This window comes from Phalangium opilio, unplaced genomic scaffold (assembly GCF_054372755.1).
Source record: "Phalangium opilio isolate 3A_F unplaced genomic scaffold, DU_Popi_V2 ptg000041l_1, whole genome shotgun sequence".
Classification (NCBI taxonomy): Eukaryota; Metazoa; Arthropoda; class Arachnida; order Opiliones; family Phalangiidae; genus Phalangium; species Phalangium opilio.
Genome location: NW_028324165.1, coordinates 5,276,319 through 5,299,616, shown reverse-complemented (window position 1 = coordinate 5,299,616; position 23,298 = coordinate 5,276,319). Strand labels below are relative to the sequence as shown.

Below are 23,298 nucleotides of genomic sequence, written 5' to 3'. Positions count from 1 at the left end.
AGATCCCACTTTAGCCCTTCGCCAAACTGATGACAGCTTATTACCCACTGAAGGATCAGTAGTACTTCCAATTTGTTTACCGCACAAGCAAACCGAGTTCGAAGCCGTGTACGTAGCCAACATGGCTTACCAATGCATCTTAGGAAGAGATTTTCTCGGCCACGTCGGCTTTATTCTTGATTTCGGTAGGAATTCTTTTTACCTGCCAAATAATTAAAATCACGAGCTTCCTTTACTTAGGAACGGTGAACAATCACGTATTAATCAGCTCTCTTTAGATGTTAATTCAGTAGATATCGAGGGTATTAACCAGGCTTTGCTTGACGCGCCATTGGAAGGGAAAGAGCGTGAAACATTGGAATCTCTAGTTCACAAATACCAGACCATATTCACCACGAGACCAGGCCGAACGAACATAATAGAACACTATATCGACGTAGGCGATAGCTTGCCAATATCTAAACCCCCTTATAGGTTTTCCCCCGCAAAGCGCGCCATCATAGATGATATTATAGATGAAATGTTGATGGAAGATTTAATCGAACCGAGTAGTGGCCCATGGGCAAGCCCAGTATTATTAGTAGGGAAAAAGGATGACATATTAGACCTTAAAAATGAAAATTGGTTTGAGAAAAAGAAAGATAAAAGTCATTGGCGAATGTGTAATGACTATAGAGGTTTAAATTCAGTCACACGACGGGACGCCTACCCACTACCCCGTATCGACGACATCTTGGAGTCGATAAGAAAACCAAAATATATAACCACCCTAGACATGAGAAGTGGCTATTGGCAGGTGCCATTGCACGAAGCGCACCGTGATTACGCGGCGTTTGTCTGTCATAGGGGTTTATTTAGGCCAAAAGTTCTAATGTTCGGCCTCTCGAACGCGCCAGCTTGTTTCCAGAGAATGGTCAACAGTTTATTCCTTGACCTTTCCACTATTGGAGTATGTGCTTACCTTGACGATTTGATAATAGCGTCAGGTGATTTCTCTACTCATATGAAAACTCTGGAAGAAGTATTTAACAGGCTTATGAAGGCGGGTCTCACGATTAAAGCGTCAAAGACGCAGTTTTGCAAACCCGAGGCCAAAATTTTAGGCCACGTAGTTTCTTACGACGGTCTGATGGTAGATCCGGAAAAGACCGACGTAATGAAAAATTTCCCAACACCTAAAAATGTTAAGCAGCTTCGCAGATTTCTAGGCATGACCTCTTACTATCGCAGGTTTGTTGAAGGCTTTTCGAAAGTCGCTAGTCCCCTTAATGAACTCTTGCATAAGGATGTAAAATGGTGTTGGACAGACAAGCAGGAAGTCGCGTTTAATGCGCTTAAAAATAATTTATGTACGGCCCCTATTCTTAGCATGCCCGACCACAATAACCCCTTTGTGATTCATACTGACGCGTCCCAGGTAGGGTTGGGGGCGGTTTTATCCCAGATAATTGAAGGAAAACGCCACGTTATACAGTATGCCAGCAAGTCCTTGAGCACAGCTGAACGTAAATACTCTACCACAGAGCGTGAAGTTCTGGGAGTGGTATTTGCGGTAGAGAAATTTCGTCCATACGTAGAAGGGACGAAGTTTGACGTCTACACAGACCATAGCGCCATACGTTGGTTACATAGAGCTCCGGACCCCACTGGAAAGTTTTCCAGGTGGAATACAAGGCTACAGGCCTTCGACTTTAATATTATACATGTCCCCGGGAAAGATAATCCCGTGGCAGATGCCCTTTCGCGCATTTATGATAATGACGACCCTAGTTCTAGCTCAAACCCTGTAACCCAAGAGCAAATAGAGCAGCCTTATTTGGAGGGTAAAGTTTCTGCCATTTCTGGCGCGAAAATTCAAATTATATATGACAAACAAGAACTTATATCGGCCCAAGATACTGACCCAAAGATAGGACCCCTTAAGAACTTCCTCGAGAACGGCACCTTGCCCACGGACAAGGAGATAAGCCAATACATAGATAAGGAAGCCCCGCATTGCGAAATTAGGGACCACATCTTATACAAAGAATTTGGGAAAGTGTTGTCAAATGATAGCTATCGTATTTTGGTACCCGATTCATTAAAATCAAGAATCTTACATATGTGCCATGATCTACCATCTGCTGGCCATTTTGGCACAAAGAAAACTCTTACTAGAGTTAGAAACCAATTTATTTGGGATGGCCTTACATTAGATGTTATGAAGTATTGCAAAAGTTGTGTTGTGTGTCAGAAGAATAAACCTTCGAATCAGTTACCCGCTGGTCTAATGAAAGCCAGCGAGATTGCCGAGCCTTTTGACGTAATATCAATTGATATCAAAGGTCCATTCGTGCGTAGCAAACGAGGTTTTAAGTATATTTTGGTCCTCACTGATCAACTAACCAAATGGGTTGAAATTCACCCCCTTCGAAAAGCCACCACACAACCTATTGTAAAGTATTTAGTGGAGGATGTTTTCACCCGATTCGGCCTACCCTCTTGCGTGGTCTCCGACAATGGGAAGCAATTTTGCTCTAAACTAATGACGAATGTGTTAAAGACCTTGGGTGTCAAACAAAGGTTCACTTCCGTATATTCACCCCAAGGAAACCCCACTGAAAGAACCAACAGAACCATCGGTACTATGTTGGCGTCTTTCGTGGAAGACAATCAAAAAGATTGGGATCTCTGCTTACAGCAGTTTGCAATGGCCATTCGGAGTACTGTCCAGGAGTCCACTGGTTTTAGTCCAGCAATGTTAATGTTTGGAAGGGAAATTAGACCCGTTTCTAGTGTGGTTTTAGATAAAAACCCTGATGATTATTTAAATGAGGAGACGCGAAAATGCTATGGCCTGCGAGTTATCCAAAAGGTAACTAAAGCCATTGAGGAAGCTCAGACCAATATAGCTAAGGCCCAAATTCAGCAAAAGAAATACTATGATAAGCGGCACAGACATATGGAATTTGAGGAAGGTGAATTAGTACTTCGTAAAACTCATTTTATTTCCAAAGCTGCCGAAGACTTTGCTTCAAAATTAGCGGACCGCTACGACGGCCCCTTTAAAATTTCCCGTAAACTCAGTCCCCATACCTACAGGCTTGTGTCTAGGGACGGTAAAAAGGTGTTGTTTGGCACTTATCACGTGTCGCAATTAAAACCTTTTGAGGAACGTAAGGAACATATTTTGAACTCCGGCGATTACTTTCGCGACGATTTAGACACGGGTAATAACGTTAGTACGGTACCCCGTAGAAATTTTGGAGGACGGACATTGCGTCCACGTGACCCTGCAACGGGACGAGTCAAACGCTAATGTCGTTTACTTTTTTTTTTTTTTTTTTTTAATTTGGATGAATTACTTTTCTCCATTTCACCCTATCCTAGGAAGTTGTAGATAGTTTATAGTGCACTTGTAAATAATGTACATAGGAAGTTGTTTTGATTGTTGACAGGATATTTGAGCGCTTATGTAAATAGAAGATTTTTTGTTGTAAATAGCTTATTTTTTTTTCTGTTGTCTCTTATTCAATATTTTAGGTAGGGAGAGATCTGGTCTCAAGGGACTTCGACACTTGTCGGGGGGCATTTGTAACAAATATTTCTTATTAGAAATATTTATTCAATCATTTAGTTATATTTATTTAATCATTTAGTAAAAATCCAGAATTTAGCAATAACAACTACCCCAAAGATTTCCTTTGAATTCAAAATTTCAATAGGTTTTGTAAAACCATTATTCTTAAACCAAAGCGTTGAAAAACATCCAACCCTCTCTTTGGCTTGTTTGTCATGCGGGTCGTGACCTTCCATAGAAAGGAGCAGGTGTGATGGCAATTTGTACCGTCACGGTGTTTCGCGAGCATCGCGGACACATTCCCATCTTCAACAATTCATGAAAATCCATAGCTTCGAGTTTGACCCCCCGGAGATACTATTTGCATCTCTTCGCTATTGAGAAGAGCGAGTTCACTAGCCCCAACCTCTTAACCCCTTTGAATTTACTTTTACTTATACCATTCTAAAAACTGAGGTTGCCAACCTTTGCCAAGTGTATTTTGAACCTTTATTGTTAGTGACGGTTATTTTTGAAAATGTGCGCGTTGGTCAGGCTTTGGTCCGATACCACAAAAAGCTACAAGACGATTGGCCAGAGATGCCACCAAGCCTTCCAGTGTACCATCGCGAAATGAAAAACTATAAAAGGTAGAGGCGAACAATAGAGCAGGCAGAGCTCCCAAAGGAATTGAAACGCGAGGCTGGACTTTTTGACCGACGACTATGGATTAAATCTAAACGGATACTCTACTAAATTCCTTGGTAGCCAGAACCGATAACCTTCTAATGCAAGGCTAAAGACGCAAAAACCTAAGTTCCGCGAGGACCGAGTTTCGGACACCGGTCCACACTTAACGATGCGCCCGGCTAAAAGTTTTAATAAACCGCCCAGTATAACCCTTCGCAAATAAACCCGCGGGAGCCGGACTTTAAAATTAAAACAACGTGTAACGCGAAAACGCTACGATCCCTACTCTCACGGGATTATTGGAAAGATGCCCATCCCGACGTAACTTTCATCGGCATCTTGGAACTCCGATTAATTACCGCAACTTAATGAAGTTCAGGAGCACCTTGGAAAGCCGCCTAATGCTAAGCGCAAAGCCTGACCCTCACCAAAACAGTAACGTTGAAATAACTTTATATATAGTCATAAATATATGACTCATTTTGTTTTAATTTACTTTGTTTAAAATCATGGCCCTAAGCCTTATTGTGCATGCTTATGATATTATTTTTAAAACCAACTACGGCCTTATGCCAACGCGAGTGTGCATGCAATATTATATTTAATTACCAGCCCCGGCCTTAAGCCAGCGCGAGTGTGCATGCCGTATTTATTAATTATGATGTTAGTATTTAGCCTACTGTGCTACTTACGTAAACAGCCTAATGTGCTGTAGTTATTTTGTTATTAAAATTAAGATTATTGTTGGCAACCTCAATTATATCCCTTATTTTAAAATAAGCTTACCAATATCTCTTCAGACATCCGAGCCATTAATTAAAATCAGTTTATTTATCTACTCGCTCTACCCAATAGTGCAATAGACGCGACTTACCCAGGACCTTAAAACTAAGTTTCGTTGGTAGCGGACGGAGCTTTAATAATGCCTATAGTTTTGGTTTAAGAAAAATAGAAAACCACATAACCAAAATTAAAAACGCTACATGGTATCGGTATCGGCCCATCTCTATAGATGATTCTCAATCCAATTTCGGTACTTGAAACTAAAAAACTGGCTTATCATACGAAAAACCACTTTTAAACACTAGTTACGTTATTCAAAAATAGATGAAAAACTGTGCTGTCTCAGAGTTTAGGTCTTATGGCGCCATCTACTCTCAAAATAAGTATTTATTTTCTTCAAAAAATATCGGGTAGAAATATCGGTTCATTTTTAACCGATACCGATATATCGGTTAAAGCCAAATATCGGTACCGATACCGATATGGTATCGGTATCGGCCCATCTCTATTAATCACCGCCTCTAAATTACAACCAGCATCTCATTGGTTCTTGAAAACTCCCGTCAGCGCGACGCGAATGACGAAAATTACGTATTTTCCGACTGAGGAAAGGCGAAATAGCCTGGCCTCCTTTTACGTCTACCATTGTATTTTGAAAGGGGGGCTGGGACTATGACGCCCGAATACTTAGGCATCTTATAACTTCTCCCTAATAAACTATATATCACTTCTTGGTTTCACTATGTAATCTAAGTTTAATGTTACCTTATAAGCTGTTTTCTTTAATAATTATTTATTTAAACAATAATCTCAAAACACGGTACGATGTGATTTATGAATTCTATATTCTTACTAAGGTGCCTAGCATGATACCGCTTACTTTATAAATCTTAGTCACTTTAGATAACAGAATATTATCAAACTCTTTGGTTACTGATATGCAAAGATATGGTCGTTTCTTTCGGCCGAAGCTTTTAGGAAGGATCGGGCTAGACTGTTTTTTGTAGCGTGAAAATCCAGCATTATATAATACCTGCTTTAAGAGTTATATAAAAAAAGGAAAAAGCCGAAAAGTGTTTTTTTTTTTCTTTTTTTCTTTTCTTGGATGGGATAAAAAAGATACTCTTAAAGTTGTTTCACGTTAAGTATAGACTTGGACTCCTGAAAAAAAGGAGTGTATAGGCAACCTTGACTCGGTTCAGTCGGCGTTCCCACTAAAGCATCTAGGTTATTTATAACTAAAATTTCCACTTAACCGTAGATCTTAACTCGGTCGACAATATTTGCTTTAGTATCGACTAAGAAAACGTCAAAAACAGAATATTTGTGTCTGCAGTTCTTAAAGTGATGAGTCTTATTTCAGCGTGTGTCACAATGATTGAAGCGTTCTCATATCAGGAGTTGTTGACAAAAAAGCCAATTTCACAACTTCCATGAAACAAAATCATCAAGCATTAAACGAAACCTAACCTCGTCTGACCTATAGACAAATTCAAACCTGTAAACAAATCCAAACTATATAACCTCACTTGACCTGTAAACAAATCAAAACTAACCTCACTTAGAATGGAAACAAATCCAACCTAAACTCACCTGATCTGTAAACCAAGCTAACCCAACCTCGCCTGACCTAAAAACAAATCAACCTAACCTCACCTGACCTGTAAACAAATCCAACCTCACCTGAACTGTAAACAAATCCAACCTCACCTGATCTGTAAACAAATCAGACCAAACCTCTCCTGACCTATAAACAAGCCAACATAACCTCTCAACTGACCTGTAAAGAAATCTAACCAAACCTCACGTGATATATAAACAAATCAATCCTAGTCTCACCTGACCTACAGAGAAACCCAACTCCACCTCAGATGACTTACAGAGTAACCTAACCAAACCTCATCTGACGTATAAAGAATACCAACCTAACCTCTTCTGACCTAAATAATAACCCAACATTTCTTCACCTGATGAAAAAGGAAACCCACACTAACTTCTTCTGACCCGTATGCAAACTGAACCTTACCTAGACTGAAACCAACCCATCTGATTTGTAAAGAAACTTAATTTCACGTCACCTGACCTACAATGTAACCTAACCTAACTTCACCTGACCTACAGTAATCTTTCTTTATTATTGTCAATAGGGCTCGTGATAATCTTAGAAGGTAATTTTCACAAAACAGTCAAATTTTCTTGTTGCAACAACCCATAAAAGACCTGACAACATTCGAACATAGATCTGATGGTTGGCAAAAATCTAACTTTATCAAAAAAGAAAAAAAAAAGGTGAAATTTAAACCAACATTTACAAGCAGTAAAAACCACCTGCAAAGAAAGATAACCTGTATTTTAGCAGACGACATATAGTATATTAAGGCGTAATATATTTTAGCTTATGAAAGAGATGTTTATTGTTTAAATTCTGTTTATGAACGTTTCCCCACTACTCAGTCTAAAGTCTAAGACTAAACTTGATTCTGTAATAGTCTCTCGTAAATAGAATACACTAATTAAAAACAAAACAGTTTAAGGTCTGACCTTTTCTCCATCTTTAAAACATGTCTGTCTGGTTCTTGCTAACTCTGGTTTTAGTTGTGTTTTGAGGAAGAAAAAAACTGGTAGTCATAAACCGTTTAAGTCTATGCATAAATGCGAACTCATCCTACGAGTCATGGGTGTGTATCCAGAGTATGTCTGTCCGTAGAATGTCCGCCCCCTTTCAGTCCAATGCAAGCGTTGCGCGAGATTGGTGTTGTCCACTATATCGACTTAGGGGTTGTGTAACAATCGAAGAGCCATCTCGGTAATGTGTCCGCATCCTAGACTGAAACCGTCCCCTCCCACACAATCTCTTCGCCCACCTCACCCTGTCTCTACTTTTCTGCCCACTCTATGGGAGTTCACCGATAGATGTCTACAAGACCAAAGTCGCTTTTTCTTCCCAAACCGTCTTTCAGAATTTCCCAGTAAATGGACAACAGTGGGAAAAAAGCAAAACTAAACCTTTTCCTAAGGAAAAAAAGAAAGACCCAAGAATTGTTAGATGGTTTTAGTGTCCATCCGCTGTCAGAATGGGAATAGGGGTCCAAGTTCTTAATGGTCTTGCTACCTAAGGAATGTCTCAGTTTTGGGTTTGTTGGGATGATCAAATGGAGCATGGTAAATTGAGATTTTCAAAATCCTGAGACGTTGAGCTGTTTTTGCTTTTGGCTTATCTGAGGCGATGATCTGTTTTTAATTTTTGCTCTTAGCCTATCTGAGGCGTTAATCTGTTTTTGCTATTGGCCAGTCTGAGGCGATTATCTGTTTTATGGTGTTAGCCAATCTAAGGTGATGATCTGTTTTTGCTGTTGGTCTATCTGAGGCGATGATCTGTTTTTGTTATTGGCCTATCTGAGACGATGATCTGCTTTTTACCGTTGGCCTATATGAGGCGATGATGTGTTTTATGCTGTTGGCTGTTTTTTTGCGCTTTATACTTATAATGTTGAACAATTAACACTTACAGGTGAGTGCGTAATTTCTGGTTTATCTCAGTCAGGGAAAATTTAACCTTTGTGACCTTTGTAAATAAAAGTCCAGGCTGACTGACTCAGCAACGTTCATAAAATGTTTTTTCCAATCGGGGACCATCTTGAAAATGACGGCCAGCCTCCCTTATAGAATAACACTTCAACGTCGAATAACACTTAAACGTCAAACAATATAAGTTTTCAAACATTAGATAACCGAATGACTAAGGGACGTTGATCGGTTTTTGCTGTTGGGCTAGACGAGGCGTTGATCGGTTTTTGCTGTTGGCCTATCTGAGGCGATAATCTGTTTTTGCTTCATAGGTTTTGGGCTGAAAATAATTAACTATTTTAAAAGAAAAAGTATATTTAAATAAGAAACGGCCAGAAAGTTTCCTAGAACCTTAAATTTTAGCACGCGAACGAACGAAGTATGTTTTTGTTTCTAGTATTGAATTTTCTTCGGAAAGTTTTGTAGCAAACGCTTAAAAGATCATTAAATAAAAGTAAGTCTATTATATTACGCCGTTTTAACCATAATTACGAGAATAATAATATTAAGTTAAAGTAACTTTTACTGAAAAAATGAGGTAATGGTCTTTAAATGGTATATAATTTGAGGTTAACTATAATCGAATTCAATCTCGGAAAGGGTAAACATTCTCGTAGAAACCCAATTTTTTCCATAGCGTGTCCAACTCTTCTAATGTTGGTTAGCAAAACTATTTATCAGATTCGGCGGGTTTAATTCGCCGCTAAAGAATAAGTATAGAGCTCCATTTTAACTTCAATAATTGCGTCAAGCTTCATGATTTCTTTAACTGTAGTTTTAGAAATCAGATATTGGTTAGCAGAAAGCACAGTTCACGAGGTGCGTAAAGACTGGTTACCCAGTGTCGGTATGGGGAAATTGCGCTTTTCAACTCAAGAAATACTCGAATAAAAAATTGTAATGAAAGGCCAGTATCAAATTTTCTTATAATTCTGTTCAATCGAGATCACTTATATTTGAGAAACTTCCCAGTGTATTCCGTCTAACTTTTAATACTCTACTGGTACCCGAGAACCATTTTTCAGCCAAGACTTACTTACTGGTACCCTTTCTCGATACCCGCCAAGCAAATTATTAATTACCCGAACCCGGTTCCAAATCCAATTGACTTTGCAATTTGCCCGAAACTACCCGGGTACAAATATTTTTTGTGCTATTACTCGTGTCAAGTTCGAAATGGTTTCAGGGCTATTAACGTGTTGTGACCAAAATGGTGGTACATTTAAATTTGAAACATGCAGAACTTTCCCAAAAACCTAAATTAATTGAAGCACGTGAACGAAGAAAGTTTTGGTTTCTGATATCGAATTTTCTTCGCAAAGTTTTGTAAGAAACGCTTAAACGACTATTAAACAAAAAGCAAGTCTGTCGTTTTAACAATAATTACGAGAATAGTTACCTTAAGTTAAACTAACTTTTACCAAAAAAAAACCAACGGAATGGTCCTTAAATGAGGTTAACTATAATAGAATTCAATCTTAGAAAGGCTATAAATTCTCTTATGAACCAGATTTGTTCCATGTTAAACTCTCGCGTGTCCAACTCTTCTAATGTTGGTAGGAAAAAATTTCATCAGATTTTCCGGGTTTGCGTCGCCGCTTAAGAATAGGTATAAAACTCCATTTAACTTCTAGAATTGTGTCAAACTTTTTGATTTCTTTTAATAGTGCCATTATACTTTTAGATCCGCTGTATTTCAGGAAAGCAGAGAGTGGTTAACAGAAAACTGCGTTCTTGGGGTGCATTAAAACGCGCTACCCAATGTGTCTATGGGGTAATGCACGTTTCAACTCAGGAAATACCCGATTTAAAAATTGTAATGAAAGGGCAGTACAAAATTGTTTTATAATTCTGTTCAATAATTATCGTTTACAGATTTGAGAAACTCTCAGGTAAGAGGCTTGTTTTTTGACCTTATTGAATAAACATTGAATATTTGTAATATTCATGTGCAACCTATCAAATCAAAAGCTTTAATCGCGCCCAATTATAGTAAACTAGCTTCTACACTCTAAGAAATGGAAGTGTTAAAAACGTGTTAAAACGGTGTAAACACCGTAAAAACACCCACAAGAGAGTTTTATTACCTTGACTTTTTAGGGGTCAATTTAAAGTGTAAATTCGGTGTAAAATAACACTATTAAAACACCGTTCGAAATTAAACCTGAAAAATTATAATACTCCGGGTTTCTTAAATAAGGTCTTTCATTTTCATTAATGTTTTAATATTAAAGTCAATACAAACAGTAAAAAATTATTGAAAAACGTAATTGTTAAATCTTTTTTAAAGATGATATTCATGAAAGAAAACAGTTTTATCCTTTAAATAAAATTAACAAAGAAATTGGTAATCTGGCGGTGTTGTACTTTCATAAAACTATGCTAAACGTGTTGGGCGACACTCTTACAGGTGTTAAGCGATACTCTTAAAAAACGAGACTAGGTTTGGTACTGGCCTCACAGTAGGGCCAGCTCAGTGATGGGCACTATCATATCTTTTTTGAATCTGATACTTTATTTGATAGTTGGAAAAAAATCTACCTATCATTTGACCGATTTTGATGGTGATAGATCAGCCTATAAATGATAGGCTTGAAAAATTGAGTTTGAAAGTTCCGATTCCTAAGGAATTTTTTTGATACTTTTCCTGATTCATTAGTTTTTAAGAAAATTTAATTTGATTTAAATTTGATAGGTATCGCTACCTATTAAAAATATTTGAAAGCAAAAATGATATTTCTAATATATTTAATAAAATTTTAGTGAATTCCTTCCTTCCCTCTTCCCGGTAGGTCTGGAGAGAGATCTACCCGAGGCCGACTAGTAGCTACTACGCATCAGCGGTGCGCAAGTACGTCATCACTGACGTTAGAGAAAGAGAAAACCAAGTTTCAAATTTCTAAGCCTAACGACTCGCGCCGTCGCGACTCACGCGAGAGTAAATTTTAGCGGCCGACGGTCCGGAGAAAAAAATCGCGCATGCGCCTGAAAAAAAAGAGCCTCGGTTAGGTCTCAGGGCTCTAACCCGGAATCTGCTAACTCTCGCCACCCCTCCCACGGTCCGACGGTTCCCACCCTCCCGGTGTGAACGAAAGTTTCAAGCGATGGACAATATGCCGAAGAAATGAAAGGCTGTAACTCCTCAGTTATTTTGAAGCTGTCCCTTTTCGCGGTATTTCTCCCTCCGAAGCTAGCCTGCAGATTCATTGGATTGTTTCCGCGAATCGGTTTATTTATTCTAGTGATCAGTCAAAAGAAATTACACATAAAATTAATCGGAAATTTCGCGGTAGTAAGTTAGTAACTAAGCTCCTTCTCCTTATTTCTGTTATCTATTTCATCACGGGAACTTGTAAAAACCTATCCTTGATAGGTAAAAAATTGATAGGTGCAAAATCCAAAATATTTTGATAGGTAAAAAATTGATAGGTGCGAAATCCAAAATATTTTGATAGGTAAAAAATTGATAGGTGCGAAATCCAAAATATTTTGATAGGTAAAAAATTGATAGGGGCGAAATCCAAAATATTTTGATAGGTAAAAAATTGATAGGGGCGAAAACAAAAATATTTTGATAGGTAAAAAGATATATCGAAATAAATGTGCCCAACACTGGGCCAGCTTGAGAAGCCAAAGTGGGGCACTTGCTTTTGTGACATGTTTTATCATTATTTTGAGAAAAATTCGAGTACAAAATGGTTTTTTTTTTGGTAAAATCTGTAGTGCAAATTAGATTAAACGCGTTTCTGGTGCTCGAAAAACTCTTAGTGAAAAGAGATTATTAAATTTAACAAGAACGTCTATATCTACTGCTTGAATATAATAGCCTCCAAAACTAATTTAATACCCTATGCATTTGTACAAATTAAAAACTTTCTGCCTTTTTCAGAAGTTAATAAACCCGTAAAAATGACTTTATATGCAACAACCCTCGCTTAAAGAGCTTTAGTTCTGCATGTGAGAACTTTCCTCCCTATAGGTGATGAAGTTCTCTAAAGATGGGACCCTGCTATGAATATAGCACTAATTGCTAATAATACTGCGGAATGGCGGGTAATCAAAATTTAATTAAACAGGAAAACCATACTCGATATTTGAGTTATGCCTCATGAGTGGTCAAAATGTAGCTATAGTGTTTTTTACGTCATCGGTTTTGCTCTTAAGTCTAGGAAAAGTACTAGAATTTCTACTATTATCCTACCAATAAATCTCCAACTCTTAAAGGTGTTACGCGACACTCTTAAAGGTGTTACGCGACACTCTTAAAGGTGCGAAGCGACACTCTGAAAGGTGCCATGCCGCACCCTTTAAGGAGTTGCACAACACTAATATAAGAGTAAAAATTCACTTTCAGTGCGATATAAGAGTTAAAAAGGTGTTAAACTACACCTCTGTTGCACCATTTTATTCTTCTCTTTTCCACCAATTGCTCAAATAAGTGTTATTAAACACTTTCAGGGGTGTAAATGAACACCTGTAACGGTGTCAAATTTGGACCCATATAAACTACTTTTAAAGGTGTTAAAGCACACCCCAATTTCTTAGAGTGTATTGCGCCCAATTATAGTAAACTAGCTTCAATTGTGCCCAATTATAGTAAACTAGCTTCAATTGTGCCCAATTATAGTAAACTAGCTTCTATTGCGCCCAATTATAGTAAACTAGCTTCAATTGTGCCCAATTATAGTAAACTAGCTTCAATTGTGCCCAATTATAGTAAACTAGCTTCAATTGTGCCCAATTATAGTAAACTAGCTTCAATTGTGCCCAATTATAGTAAACTAGCTTCAATTGTGCCCAATTATAGTAAACTAGCTTCAATTGTGCCCAATTATAGTAAACTACCTTCAATTGTGCCCAATTATAGTAAACTACCTTCAACCCATGTATTTATAATAAAGACAATTTACCACGAAATAAAAGGCATTATAAAAATTACACATTTGCTTTAATTATGTAACAGTCTTGTTTAACATCAGAGACATGATTTTGTTCTAAAGCAAACACTACGATCCAGTCTCATTCCGTTACTGAAGAAAAATTTCTCTCAGCAACGCTTTCAAGAATTTGAAGGTTTCGGATTATCCATCTTAGGATTTAAGTGGACCTCAAAATGGTATTGAATGAAATTGAATTTGTTGGATATGATCGATATTTCAAATACAGGTAGAAATAAAATTTTCAAATCCTCTTTTTTTCGTTAATTTTGAAATAAATTTAATATTAAAGGTACGCGAATGAGACAACTATTAATTGTTCAACACCTGATATTCCTAGGGTGAGTTTATCAAAATTCGGTGGCGTTTCTGAAGCGAGTCTTCAGTGTTTCGGAATAAATATTACTCTCTTGATGACAATTAAACTTTCATTTCTTGTCAGCAATGGACGTTTTTTGCCGATTTAATGGAATCGTTAAAGTTCAAGACAGAATATTTAAAACGATTCCTCAACATAAAGTAAATTTCAAACTTTTCATTTGTTTCGACTATTAATTTAACCGATTGAGTAAGAATTACTTAATACTCTAGGCTAGCCTATATCCTCCAAGGTATTTTCTGTTACAAATGCTTCGACTTCAACTATGTTTTTTAACAAATTAACCTTTAAAATTGTTACAATTATAGAGGAAAAACTAATCTTTTTTTCTATTAAAATATATCTAAAATTCACAAACAAAGATAAGTCCCTAAACTGAAAATTTTTTGCCTATAGTTTTTTAAAGCAACATAAAGCGACAAATTTTCTACAAAAGGCACGAAACTACAGTTTTTGGATTTGACGTTTATTGCGCCCGTGATGAGCTACTCGGCCAATAAAGAGACGAAGATCTTAGCAGGCATTTTGGTGGAAAGAGTTAAAAATAAGAAAACGGATTTAAATGTTTTAATTTAGATAAGAAACTCAATATAAATTCGTGGCAGATGCAAATTCTGACAGATTGAAAATTACGAGAAAAATGTTGATTATTCCCTTGTGATAAAAATTACACAGTTTCAATTTTAACAAATGCTACCTTACTAGCTGTTACCCGCGGCGTCGCTCGCGTGTAATAAGAATTTCCATCAAAATGATATAAAGAATGGGTAGATTTTACTGATTCGACTGATATTTTTGTAGCACCCTAGGTGCGAAGGCACTCGGCGTTGCCCGTCAGCCCGTCGGGACATTTTTTATTACTTTTCACGCGGACATTATTCCATAAAGAAGGGTTTTTAAATTTCAGGCTGCCATTTAAAAAGATGGCAACAAATCGAACCCAAAGACCATTCGGCCCGTCTATAGGTTAAAGGAAACCAATGTACTAAATATTTGTGAAATCGGTTGAAACACGCGGACTTTGTTGCATAGAGAAGATTTTTTACATTTCTGGACGCCATTTATTAAGATGGCGGCGGATTGGCAAACTGTTTCTTAGTACGCGCCTACTACTTATGAGTAACGTTGCTGCAAATTTTCAGCCTTCTAGGGCAAGCGGTTAGGGTTGGGTGGTGATTATCAGTCAGTCAGTCAGGACTTCGATTTATATAGATACTAGCCGTTACCCGCGGCGTCGCTCGCGTGTAATAAGAACTTTCATCTAAAATGATATAAAGAATGTGTAGATTTTACTGATGACTAATATTTTTTTAGCACCCTAGGAGCGAAGGCACTCGGCACAGTCCGTCAGCCCGTCGGGATACTTTTTATTACTTTTCACGCGGACATTATTCCATAAAGAAGGGTTTTTAAGTTTTTGGACGCCATTTAAAAAGATGGCAACAAATTGAACCCAAAATACCATTCAGCCCGTCTCTATAGGTTAAAGGAAACCATTGTACTAAATATTTGTGAAATAGGTTGAAACGCGCGGACTTTATTGCATAGAGAATATTTTCTTACATTTCTGGGCGCCATTTTAAAAGATGGCGAAAACTCGAACCCGAAAGACCATTAAGCCCGTCTTAAGGTTAAAGCAAACCAGTGTCCTAAATATTTGTGAAATCGGTTGAAACGCGCGTACGTAATTGCATAGAGAAGATTTTTTACATTTCTGGGCGCCATTTTTTAAGATGGCGGCGGATTGGAAAAATATTTCTTAGTACGCGCCTACTACTTATGAGTAACGTTCCTGCAAATTTTCAGCCTTCTAGGGCAAGCGGTTTGGGCTGGGCGTTGATTATCAGTCAGTCTGTCAGTCAGTCAGTCAGTCAGTCAGGACTTTGATTTATATAGATATAGATAGATTACAATCTAATAAAACATTATCGATACCTTTTAGGCTGGATTTCGAAGGAAACTACATTGATTTAGATGAATTCGATGAATTATACAAGGTACCAAATTTTTACAAGGTAAGCGATTCTATAGCTATTATTGAAACACACTGATTAAGAACCGAATTACAAAGTAATTAACCCTTTCGCCGGTTTAGAAATCTCATATTGCCGCGACGACATGGTCAAGCTCATCTTTCCGTACTCGATTGGACCATTTCAATCCGTCTCCGCCCGTTGGAATAAGCAAGCTGATTATCGTGTCCACCCCCCAATTGACAGTCACGTCCACTTTCTGGTCCTTCTTAAACATGAACACCGAAGTAACTTTTGCTCAATTACAAACAATTTAATACAATTTATTGAGTTTCGTTCTTTGTTTGTCCAGGTGCTGATTTTGATCGTGTTAACCTTGCTCCTTCTGTCAATTTTGCGCGTCATTCACTCCATCGTAACCAAAAATTATAAATCGGTGCCCCCCAAGAAATTTGTCAAGAAAATGGCCCAAGAAACCCTGGAAAATGTCTGGGAAAACGCCACGCTCTTGTGCTCCGAATGTGAGCGATTACGTCATCCCTAATATTTAACAATTTGACCCAAGGGCTGGGCAATAATACAAGCCACAACGTTATCTATTTAATTAGCACATAAATAAAAAGAAAAAAAATTCGGGAACCCTAAAATAAAAAAATTCAGAAGTGTCCGACCCCACAGATAGAGAGGTACTCCCCCTATCCCCGACACTTAAGCGATAGACTAAAAGATGAAAATTCGAACTTCTTTTCGAGTCTCTATGGTACAGTGGTAGAGTGTCATACTTCTGCGCGAGCGCCACGGGTTCGATTTTAATTAGGGTTGTAAATTTTCCGGAAAAATAAAACGCGGAAAATTTTCCGCTAATCGGAAAAATATAAAACTAGCAATTAAGTGAGCTTTGAGTCAATTTATCAACTTTTAAAGACGATCACTATCCTTTATGCCTGATAACTTTTAGTTTCACTTGGGTCTCTTAACCAGTCCTGGAAATAAGGTTAATTTTTAAAGTAGTCCTTGGGACCAGTGACCCCCTAGTGTCCGAAATATTAAACTGGTCTCCGGACTGGTCCCAACCTTTGTTCTTCTATAGTTTTGTAATTAATAAACTGGTCCCGAGGACCAATAACCCCCACTTTTTGAATTAAAAAACTAGTCCAAGCAATTTATAAACTGGTTTTGGACCAGAGGAAGTGTGCTATTTCCCAGACTGCTCTTAACGGTTAGGTCTCTGACTCTCTAACGCCTTCTTCCGTCATAAGAGCAAACAGTAACCCTATGCATGCAAGCGATAGCCAATGAGTGAGCTTTTGCTATAGAAAATAGGGGTCACTAGACTGTGCCCTTGGACAATTTTTTCCACTCCGAATTCACCGAAAACAAAATAATGAATGTTTTGAAAAGAAAGGCAATTGGAAAAATTTTAAATATTTGAGAAACCGGTAGCGGAAAAATACGGAAAATTTTCCGGAAAAATATTGCTCGGTCATTTTCCGCGGAAAATTTTCCGACTTACAACCCTAATTTTAATTAAAATATTATCTCTAACCGAGGTCAGTTACCCCTATTGGTGGGTTGAGGTTCCTTTTAAGCTAAAATCTAATGATAACGAAAACGACAACCCCGGCCACTACTACTACAACTACTACTACGGCTAGGATCAAACTATAAGAACCTATCGTATACTACGATGTGGCTAAAAATAATGTACCTTCGTATAGCAGATACAATTAACCCATTAATTACGATAAATAGCCGACACTTTAATCAGACTTAAAGCGAATATGGTAATTATGATTTGAAGCAATTCCCACCATTTTGCCGCACATTACTTGTCGTCTGCTCGCTTCGTCGTGGCTTATCGGAGTGACTTTCATTCTGTTCTTCTTGGGTTGTTACCTGCGTACGGACTTCTCGACGGAAAGCTACAACTGCATCGACACTCTCTCGGACTTGATCAAATCGGGAATTGAGCCTGCATTCATAACCGAAGGAAGTTTCAAAAGTTTTCAAGATTTGGTGAATAATTTCTGTCGTGTTAAGTCCTCTATTTTTCTGACGTTTTTGGTTCGTTTCAGGTGGCTCTGGATCCAGTTGCAAAGAAATGGCTGGACGCATTCGATGAGGAGAAACTGGTCGATTTCTTCCAAGATGGGTTGATTGCTTCGTACATTCCAATTTTTACTGGTAAAAAAGCTCTGATCATAGATGCAGACTTGATCATTACATTTCTGAAAGATTTCCGGCATGAACCCTCTGTGAAAGAGTTCTTCGTGAGAAAAGGAGGATTTTACTTTTCGCAACAAGTTCTTAAATTCAACTACGAACACTTCATTTTCAACACCTCTTGGATCAGAAGCATACCACAATTGAACGCCCAACTGATGTCAGTAAAAAAAATCATGTAACGTTTAACAGCCTAACGTCTCTTTTATTTGCAGGGTGGAGCCGACGTTCGAAAAGAAAGTTTTGAAGTATCAGGACCTTGCCACAGATTACTATATTGATCAATTGACTTGGAAGAGACCATTTCAAAGCACTGAAGCCTTGTACCTCAGTAGTGTCAGCGTTCCTTTCTACTTTCTGCTCATGCTGTTGTCAGGAACAGTAGCCGTTGTCTTTACCGAAATATTCTTCTACTAACTCCCTAAAACGCTGACTATTAGATTAGAACGTGAAATGGAATTCCCTAAACAAGATACACATTGATTTTTCTTCGAACTGTACTTAACAAACGAAATCACTGAATGTTACGTCATTTTGAAACCACACTTTGACATATAGGTGATATTCGTGATAATTAAACAATTAAGATATGAATTTGATTAACTGTCACTAAACAATATCATAATAATATTTTAGTAAAATTATCAGTCGCAAAACACGGATATTCAGGTAGAGTTTAAAATGTCTAGGAATATGCACAGATAAAACAGTGTTGATAAATCATTGACTAGATGAAGAATGATGAGCACAAACAAAATTCAACAAACACATGTAAATTTGTAACAATCTCGACGTCATTGTTACAAATCTATATTGATACATTTTTGTTTTGGCTAGAGGTCGGGTTATCCACAGCATTTTCTATTTTTCATTGCCAAGACTAGGTGTTGCTACCTTTCCTTCTGTGTTGCGTTTGATCTAACGATCATGAGTTAGGAGAATTTACGTAGATCATAAGTAACATAATCACAATGAGTATAACATTTCAAATAAACCCAATGCTAAATGCTTCCCTTTGGGAAGGTTTCTCCCAACGGGATTTACATGGAAACAGAATGCGAAAGTTCCAGGAAACTCTAAACCGTATTCTCCTTGGCGCCTTAATAATGGTCGCTTCTACGACAGTGTTTGACAAAAACATTGCTTTGGTGGAAATGATGTTGCACTCAGAAACAGACCCTTCTCCTTTAATGACATACTTTTTGTTGCGAAATGTCACTTATGGTTAATTTTCGGTTATTTCTGGCATATTCATGTAGGCAAAAAATTGTACTATGGATAAAATTGTTACAACTGTAGTTTAGGTAAAATTTTCCCGGCTCATGAATTTTGTACTAACAATATTTTCAATTAGATTAAGTGTAAAACCTGTTATCAAACGTAGATTCAAATCATCGCAACATTTTTATACATAAAATTTATTGTATAACTATTTTGACACTACCCCTTTATGGAACAAGAAAAAAATATATTGTGTACAATAACTACTTTGACACTACATAAATATTTACAGTGTAATATAACTATTTTGGCACTAACCCTTTTTGAACATAAATATTTATATTGTAATATAACTATTTTGACACTAACCCTTTAATGAGCATAAATATAGTGTAATATAACAAAATTGTAAATCCACTTTTAAATAATTACACAAAGCGTTCTTTAAAATCTAAAATTTAACTAGAATTACTCTAATATTTCTAGTAAAATTAAAAGTACCTTACCTTAAAATTCTAGTTAAAAATAGGCCTCGAATATTCTTAAGTATAAAATTCGAGAAAAATATATTGTTCATAAAAACACACAATTAAACTTTAACCCAATAATTATTAAGAAAAGAAAATATATAGGGTGGTGACGTCTAATTCGGAACACTTTTTTAAAAATCGGCTTAAATTTGTTTTGGGGGCTTCAATTCGGAGAAAACAAGGCCTAAAATATCAATGATTCATCGCGAATCTATTAAAAATCATTCCGAGATTGTAGGAAAACATCCCGAGAAGATACGACAATAATTAGCAGAGTACCCAAATTAAGCATATTAAATTAATGGAAATTTTAGGGAATGTCACTGCCATGGCCTCAGCAAATAAGGTTTCGAGAACGACTGAGGAAAGGTACGCTCACTCACCTGATTTCAAACGAAAGTACCACTCCTTAGCTACAATTTATGACCCTTGGGAATATGGTAGAAAAGATATTTCACTCACAATTCCTAATCAAAAAATATGTCCATTACGTCTAATTCGGAACGATGAACAATACACCGCTTGCCCTCTTGATTACTTGTACTAATCTCATCCTAACCTATAATTATGGTAATCGTGAACATCGTTAAGTACAAGACCAAACTTTTAAAGACTGTATAACATTAGCCAACACCGCTGTGATGATTGCCTTTTTAACTCGTTCTTTTAAACCATTTTTAGTGCATTGTTTTTTCAAAATAAAGATTTATATTTATTAACCTCATTAAAAGTGAGTTTTCTGTTTTCTTAGCCTGTGTACCGAATTAAAACCACCCTTTACCAATTAAAACCACCCTTTACCAATTAAAACCACCCTTTACCAATTAAAACCCCCCTGTTCCGAATTAAAACCACCCTGTTCCGAATTAAAACCACCCTAGTTCCGAATTAGATGCAATTGTTCCGAATACGACGTAACTACAAAGTTTGGGAAAAACCTATTTTCTCACTTAATAATTACATTAGAAAGATGAAAAGGGGCTTAAAATATGCGCAAAGGTTCGATCTACAAGTCTACAAACACAAATAATATCTGCAATTGCCAAAAATACGCTATATTATGTAATTTTAAAAAAGTGTTCTGAATTGGACGTCACCACCCCTACTGTAGAAACAGATGCGTCTATCAGAGAGAATTTATAATAGGGAGTGAAGCTCTTGCCCTTGACAGTGCTAAATTTTTAGAATTGCATGATGTATAATTTTAAACATATAATTTTAAACATTCAACAAAATTTTTAAAGGTGTAAAGGAAGGATGTTATAGTATAACATGTAGATAAAAAGTGATAGGCCTAAAATAGACTAAGATAAAAAGAGATAGGCCTAAAATAGATAATCAGCATAATAGATAACGTAAGACCTATATAAGTAAATCTGTTATCTTACTCCAGTCAGTCTCGGTTTGACGATGAATAAATAAACTTATTATAACTAATCAAGTCGTAATTACTCGGTGACCGGCCTACACAATACTAAATACAGCTCAAACAAGTAGGCTGCGACGTTAAAACTGGCCAGATAAATTTCCGGTCAATTGACTCTCCTTTAATTTTAAAGTTTACCCTCAATCACTGTTGGTTGTACAATTACCCAATAAGAGTTCGCGATTTCGAGTGCGACTGTTGTCAGATGTTTCCCTTTCCCTAAAAAGCTAGTGTCCATCTCCCCTAGACCCTCCCGCAACATTCTAGACCCACCCTAGAGGGAGGGGCCACAAAAAATAGTACTGGAAATAGACCTGGCCAGTTTTGTTGATCACGTGATTTTTGAGCTACATAATATTCCTCAGTTTCTACTCCCTATTATAAATTCTCTCTGCTTCTATCAAGTTCTTAGGAAATATGAGGGAGCGGCAGGCTCGAGACTGGCGCCATACTTTCACAAATACCCAAAAAAGTCCATCGATGATTGGCCGAAATTAACAAAACAAATCGAGCGTGCCCCTCTTGAATTCATTATAAAAGGTCACCTTTTCAATTTTGAAAACATAGCCTCCAATTTTCTCCATCGATGTAATCAATATTCAATAAAGCTCAATACTTATCTGCGAGTTTTTGTTTAATTATGTTAGCTTGCTACTAAGTTTGAACTAAAATCTGATTCAATTATTCCAGTTATCATGAAGGCTCAGTGTAAGTTAAAGCCAAATTAACACGCCACAATTAACAGAATTAAACTCAATTAAGGGCGTTCGTTCAAGTCATCAAAGTATTTTGTTTCAGTCCAGAACACTGATATTAACGTAACGTACCAAAATAGCTCCCCCACAATTAAGCACCAAGTGTGAAAAATAAGAAACAATTTAGGAATTGAAATTCATATTATTAAGAAATTTTAAGTTCATATTAAGTTATAAACACCTAGACGAAATTATTTCTTCTTGAATATATAAAAATTTGAAATTTTGTGATTTCCTTGGCTTACTCAGTTAAGGAGGGAGGACAAAGGACAAAGTGGGCGTGGCACCCTCCTCCGCCCAGTACAAATTTTCCTTTAAGACACATAATACTTGTGATTCCAAGCGTCAATGTTAATTTTATTTGATCAAACCTTTGATCAGCGGTTTTTGCAGGACCCGTCTGCGCACTTATTTCATCCCAATACCAAATTTAATGTTGAAATCATAATCTTCAATCCAACGTGATTAAACAATAGTACCTGCTCAAAGTATTTTTCCGTGCTGAAGGATGGACCTTTCTAAAATAAACAGAAACGAAAAAAAAAGTAATAGAAAACCGGGAAAAATCATGCACAACTTGGAAGTATTCAAAAAACATCCAGTGAATACTATTTACATGGCCTTGTCTAACTTTCTCTACTTGACAGATGTCCATTGTAATCATTTTACCAAGAACGGATTCATGCTGATAAGAACATAGGGCAATAGCTTTATCCTCTGGTACCATCCTCGCATACTTGGTTGAGAAGATTCGTCTGCTAATATTTATGTCACGTGTCTAAAAGCGTACATTTCTATAATCTATATAGTTGCTGCAGACCGTCATAGATGGCGGAATGAAGTGACGCGAACCTACACCAAGTATGCTAGGACGGGGACAGAATATCTCGTGCCCTATGTTCTTATGAGCATGAATCCGTTCTTGATTTTACCCGATCGGTATTTCTTCTAACTTAATACTCTACTTGTATCCGACAACCCGGAAACAGTTTGGGCACACCCTTACCCTCGGATACCCGACAAGCAATATTTGTTTTCTCGTACCCGATTCAAAATCCAATAATCACTACCCGCACACCCCTATAAAGTAAATTTTTGAAATTTTGAGAATAACTTGGATAATTTGAATCATTTCATAAATCCTTACAGTCATACTGTTCATGAATAAGGACGGTAGGTGCCCATGAGGATATTAATGTTACACTAATGGAAGCTAAAATGAGCGTCTTTGGTTTTGGGCAGACAGAAAAATTTTGTAGGTATTTTTAATTTTTGT

At 37.1% G+C, this 23,298-nt stretch overlaps 1 protein-coding gene and 1 long non-coding RNA gene across 2 annotated transcripts; both read left to right on the top strand.

Moving 5' to 3' along the window:
- The first annotated feature begins 13,584 nt into the window (after positions 1 to 13,584).
- Positions 13,585 to 14,074, top strand: LOC149679530 (uncharacterized). The gene is made up of 3 exons (XR_016365923.1): positions 13,585 to 13,744; positions 13,808 to 13,856; positions 13,958 to 14,074. It is a non-coding gene; the product is annotated as an uncharacterized LOC149679530 (long non-coding RNA).
- An 868-nt stretch (positions 14,075 to 14,942) lies between these two features.
- LOC149679529 (uncharacterized) lies at positions 14,943 to 21,780 on the top strand. Its single transcript, XM_089835327.1, has 6 exons — positions 14,943 to 15,909; positions 15,990 to 16,154; positions 16,220 to 16,388; positions 17,669 to 17,883; positions 17,943 to 18,250; positions 18,306 to 21,780. Exons 2-6 carry the CDS (start codon positions 16,143 to 16,145, stop codon positions 18,505 to 18,507), a joined length of 906 nt encoding a protein of 301 aa, XP_089691453.1. The 5' UTR covers positions 14,943 to 15,909; positions 15,990 to 16,142; the 3' UTR covers positions 18,508 to 21,780.
- Positions 21,781 to 23,298: the final 1,518 nt, after the last annotated feature.

What these genes read in the sequence shown, in the direction of transcription:
- LOC149679529 (XM_089835327.1), top strand. An exon ending in CACGCTCTTGTGCTCCGAAT is followed by an intron (nt 16,389 to 17,668) that starts GTGAGCGATTAC and finishes TATGATTTGAAG; the next exon opens with CAATTCCCACCATTTTGCCG. An exon ending in TCAAAAGTTTTCAAGATTTG is followed by an intron (nt 17,884 to 17,942) that starts GTGAATAATTTC and finishes GGTTCGTTTCAG; the next exon opens with GTGGCTCTGGATCCAGTTGC.